The sequence below is a fragment of the Corapipo altera genome, unplaced genomic scaffold, assembly GCF_003945725.1.
Source record: "Corapipo altera isolate COAL_440 unplaced genomic scaffold, ASM394572v1 56, whole genome shotgun sequence".
Taxonomy (NCBI): domain Eukaryota; kingdom Metazoa; phylum Chordata; class Aves; order Passeriformes; family Pipridae; genus Corapipo; species Corapipo altera.
In genome coordinates, this window is record NW_020884896.1 from 7,494,130 (window position 1) to 7,499,612 (window position 5,483).

At 52.1% G+C, this 5,483-nt stretch overlaps 1 protein-coding gene across 1 annotated transcript in view; it reads left to right on the forward strand.

Moving 5' to 3' along the window:
- Positions 1 to 5,242: 5,242 nt before the first annotated feature.
- The window catches only part of SORCS3 (sortilin related VPS10 domain containing receptor 3), a 292,438-nt gene continuing 292,197 nt past the window's right edge, over positions 5,243 to 5,483 (forward strand). Inside the window, exon 1 of the mRNA XM_027648351.1 lies at positions 5,243 to 5,301. Within this exon, the coding sequence (XP_027504152.1) occupies positions 5,243 to 5,301 (59 nt within the window). The remainder of the gene's footprint in view (positions 5,302 to 5,483) is intronic.

Genomic DNA, 5,483 nt, shown 5'->3' on the forward strand with positions numbered 1-5,483 from the left:
TCCCTTACCTGCACTGTGCAGGTTGTGCGCCTTTTGGGCAGCCTCAGCAGCGGATGAAGATAGTGTAGCTGTCTGAACATCCCTGACTGAAAGAGCCTCTTCTGTCTCCCACAGACATGATGTTTAGATAGAAAAATCAAAAAGAAGGATGCAGTCAGGCTGGTCACCAAACTTGGCATTACATCTGCTCATGCTGGTGAAGTTCTGAGCCCAAGGTGCGATTCACAGGAGTGGTTCTCCACTCTGCTAAGCCTCTACCTGCTGCATTCCCAGTGTGACCTGTGGCACTCTCTCCTGCTCTGGGCCATTGTGTGAATGGTGTTCATCAAGAAGATAATAGTGCTGTGATGCAGTGAGGGGACCCACTATTTTGTGAGAACCCTGAGGTCAGCTGAGATCAAGTAGTCCCATCATTGTCCCGTGATCCAGGTTGTGTAAAACACTTCCCTTGGTGTGCTGATACGTGGTACCTGTGCTGCTTGTGAGCTGCTGGACTCTGACTTCATCACTGAGTGCAGGAGCGAGATCCCCTCTGGCAGCATCTGTGCAGTGTTTTTTGCAGTCTCTGTTTAGGAGCTTTGCAGCGACTCTGTCAGTGCTAAAGGCTCCTTGCCATGGGCTGCTGTTCTTCAGAGTCAGACTCGCTGCTGCACACTGCAGCTGGCTGTGCTTGGAGAAAATCTGTCCATAATGGGGGTAGTACTGTACCAAAAAAAATGGTGGGGGCTCTGCCTGCAGGTGATATTTTGTCTGAAGCTATAGGGACACTTCAGATTTCAATGACTTTTGTTTTGGTTGAGTCAGGCCTTCCCTTGGTAAACAAGACAGCATTATCACATAATAAATAGGTTAAAATTAACTGGAGCAAGCATTGATTTTTTCCTTAGTACATGTGGAATTTCTTCCCTTGGGAGGGCTTGATTAGTGCAGGATACCTTTAGGGAGGATGTGTGTGTGTGTGTGAAGAGAGTGCAGTGTAGCTGGGACATTACTTTTTTTTCCCCCCACTCTAAATTTTCCTCTCGTGACCTCTTTCCCAACTCTCCCTCCTTTCTTTCAGGTTCTAGGTCCCACTCAGAAATTTCCTGGAGTGATACTGACTGGGAGAAACACTCTGGGCTTCCAGGGAGGTCAGGGTGTGTGCGGTTCTGCAGGAGAAGAGGGGCATGGAGCAATGATAGGCAGAGCTGGGCTAAACAGAAGGGGTGGGGGTACTGGGGAGCAGATCTACCACCAGTAAGGGAGATAGTGACGGTAAAATTATTTATATGTGTGTTAGGAGTTAACAATTTGGTTGCATAATTACTTTTTCTTTCAAAAAGAAAGTCAGAGAATAGGAAAAAAAGAAACCCCCAAATAATCAATGCTGCTTTTGAAGGCCTTGGCAATTGCTAGGCTCTGTTTGTTTCTTTCTTTAGAGAGTGTCATTAGTCTTCTTCCATCCAAACCATCCCCTCCAAACAAACATAATTACCCCAATTGCTTTTCTCTCCTTAACTGAACCCAGCTTCCCCCTGGTTACAGGCATGTTCTGCTGCTTTATATTTGTGCCACAATTTGCCTTCCAGAATGTTTACTTAAGAAATCCTCTGCATTGCCTGGTGTTATGGCATATGGTTGTCTTACATCAATTAAAAAATCAACATGGTCCAACAGAATATAACACCAACCCCTGCTTCTTTGAATGGGTGTTTGCATCTGGGTGGGGATTAAAGCAGATCGTAATGGATTAGACCAGGGATTAAAACAGCCTGTAATGGATACTGTGTTGAACTATTCCATTTCTATTCTTGGATACAGGCTGTGCAAATCTAGGGTTGTCAGATGACATCCTCACTGTCACCCTGTCATGCAAGAGACCAGGTTTTGAAGCAAATTTGATATTCCTGCAACAGGGATGGCAAAAACTGGAAAAGCCCCTTGTCTGTGTGCTGGTGATGAGCACGCAGTTCGCAAATCGTGCAGGAGATGGGGGTATTGCTCACATTACCTTTGTTTTCTAGAGAAGGAAAGATGTTAGAACTGCTGCTGCTCTCCTTAGCACTGAGGAGATGGGAGTGGGAGATGTGGAATGGGGAGATTTTAGTAGACAGTCCCGCATCATCAGTGAGACTCAGCCGTGCATCCTATTATTTACAGTAATAAGCAGGGACTGATGAAGGATTTTTAGGACTTGCTTTAGAAACACCACAGCTTCCTATGGGTGTCTGCCTGAAAAATTAGGGCCTGGGGTAATCTTGCTGACACAGTCTGAACTGAATGTCTGGGATTGTCCCTGAATGTGGTAGGTAAGGATGATATTCGCAGAGGGTGATTTTAGTTACAAGCAACAGCTCTTCAGTCTACAGGGTAGAAAAAACCTGCTATCAGAGTGGTCAAAGTACTGCCCTAAATGAAGTGTTGGTGAACACACCTGTGCATGAAGCCTATCACATTCTGTGTCATGTCCAGCACAGCTGTCTCTTGTGATGACAAGGAGTGATGTGGTGGACACAAAGAAATGCCTTGTGCTGGCAGGATTTGGGAAATGACTTGTGTCTGCGAGTCCTGTCTCGGTGTGGGTGGACTTTGACCATGAAGTCAAGGATGATGTTGCACAAATGAGTGACTGTTCAGGATGTGAACAAGGACTAGGTCTTAAGTGGTGTCCAGCTAGGCTGAGAAGATAAATGGGACTGGGTGAACTGCATAGCAGGGGACTGGCTAAGCAGTGGCTATTGCTAGTACCACCACAGCTTTTACTCTGTGGTGACGGGTTCTGGATGTGCAGAGGTCTTCAGGAGCAGCAGTGAGCAGCTGGTGAGTCCAGAGGGACTGGAGAATAATGTAAGGACAAGTTCTGCCTGTCACAGCTGCAGCCTCACTGTTAGAGGGTGTCATTAGGTTGACAGTGCCTCCCTTCACAGTGCACAGCAATGGCAAGGCCCAGGGGTGGCATGTGTGTCGCTAATGCCATATGCCTGGGGACTCTGTTCTTGCAGCACTCGAATTAGGGAGACAGTGGGGTCCTTCCTGTTCCCAACACCATGTTGTTCACTTACAAGCAGTGGGAGAATGCAGCCTCGGGGCTGAGTTGTCCCTGTGCGGGCAGGGCAGCACCTGCCATGAGCGTGTGCAACTTGTACGATCCCCCTCCCCCGACGTTTTATGGATCAGCTTTGGCTGAGGCCCACGTCACTGCACCCACACAAATGAAATGTCATCTAAACATTTTGGCAGCGTAGTACAAAAGGGAGCCGATTCCAAGCCAGGAATACCATCCGCTGGGTTGGGAGTGGGTGATTTGCTTCCCCTGCCCCCACCTCCAGCTTTTGCTCTCTGCGTCGGGATTTGTGGCTAAAGGAGGGATCGTTCCTGTGGGTAGGGGTCTTGCCGCGCACAGGCTCGCTCAGTCCTCCGCCGCCTTCCCGAAGCTGTCAGCTCTGACACTTCAGCCCCTCTTCCCATTCCTGCAGGACAACCATTTAGCGACAGCTCCCCCCGTTTGCAACAGACAGCGGTGGGTGCAGCCCCTCTTCCCTACTCCAGCTCTCTCCTCGCTCTCCCAGCGGCAGCCGGGCTGCACGGACCCCATCATCCCGAGTCGGGCACTCTGCAGCGGGTGGTGACCAAGCGCCGGGCACCAGCTGTCCAGAAACCCCCCCGCTACCCAGTGCGGGCAATGCTACCTCCGGTCCTGCCTCTGTCCCCCGCTCTCTCCGCTCCCTGACGGGCTGGGAGACCCGCGATAGGCGGGAGAAACTGTTGAGCCGCCCCCGCTCCGGGTCTGGCGGTGGGGAGGGGGAGACCGCGGGGAGAGCCGTGTAGTTGGTGGATCCGTCTCTTGGACGGCAAAGAATGGCTGATGTGGGAAGTGGGAGGGTGATAGGATTAAAAAAATCGCTAATTATCGACACTTTTCAAAGGGAGGAAGGTCGACCATGGGTTTGATTCGAAGAGAAAGTGCCGACGTGTTGCTGCAGTGAATCGGTCCGGAGGGACGTGGTACTGGCACGGATGGCGAGGACAAGGGTGACCCCCGGGGGACGGGGGAGGCCCCGCAGCCGCAGGAGGCGACAGCCTCCCTCTCCCCTTCGCACTCTGCCATTACTCACACCTTGTCTGGGGGCTGAAGCTGCAAAGGCTTCTTGAGCTCTGCCAGCAGAAAACAGGTGTTCTGGCCGGAGGAAATGCAGATGTGCGATGGGAGCGGGAGCGCTGCACTGCCGTGACTTAAAGAAATACATCTCCCTCTCTCCTTCTCCCGACACAGTCCCGAGATGCTGCTGCAGTGAGCTGCCTGCAGATACTGCCCTTTCTTCGTTATTGCCCCCCCTCACATAAATCCTGCTAGTCTCCCTTCCAGGACGGTGGCAGGGTTGCTGGGATTCCCACGCACACGCGCGAGTTCCCACGGTCGGGAATCTCCACTTGGGACGGGCACATCCACAAGCACGGAGCCGCCTCTGGAGGGGTGCTGCTGGATAGCCGAGTCCGCGGGCACGCCGCTACACACGGGAGGCACCCAAGAGCCACTCATCCCAGCTGCGATCCCTTATGCCCCTTACCCAGATCCAGCCTTTGTGCGTAGACAGGCACGCACACACACAGGGAGAGGAGTACCTACACTGCTGTAAACACGAGCGTATGTACACATACATCAGGAGAAACGGGGAATGACGGCTGCTTTGTCTCGGGCAGGAGCACACATACCAAATCAGGAGAAAAGGCTGGGTGATGCTCCAGCTGATTCGGTGCGGTGCGGTGTCCCGCTCCCGCCCCCGGCCCCGCTCCCGGCCCCCGGCGGCGTGGCGCGGCGGGTGACTCGGCGGTGTATTTCAGCGGCGGCGGCGGCTTGGCAAGGCTCGGGGCTCCTCCCCCCATGTGGTGGTACCCTCTCACTTGATCAAATCCTTGAACGTGAACAGTTTCACTGAAAAGCACTTTTGAAAAAAAAAAAAAAATCCAGCAACAGTAAGGAACAGAATCTAACTACCGGGGAGAGTTTTTTTTCCTATTTTTCCTTCTTTCCTATTTTTTCTTTCTTTTTTTTTTTTTTTTTTCCTGGTCATCGTCTCAGAGGCTGAGAAAGGGGAAGAAGAAGAGAAAGAAGAAGAGCGAGAGAAAGAGGAGCCTTTTACAAATAATAAATATTATAATTAGCATCCGTCCCCTTTCTTCCTAAGAAAAAAAAAAAAGCGCCCTAAACGCAGCTCCTCGTCCCCCCTCCTTCTGCAAGCCCCCCGACTCGCTCCGCAAAGGCATGGAGAAGGGGACCAACTGCTTCCCGACCTGCCACACCATTTTTCTCGCCTGGACATGGTTTTTACTCCTCTCTTGGTGTTGCACCGGCGCCGAAATAACTTGCAGATCCTGCTCATCTCCATCGCCCTCCTGGCCGACCTCCTCGTCTCGCCTTAGGCAGGAGCAGCGACAGCCGCCGCCGCCGCGGGGATTACGGAGCTGGCCGGGCGGCGGAGCGCGGGGCTCGGCCGGGGCGGCGG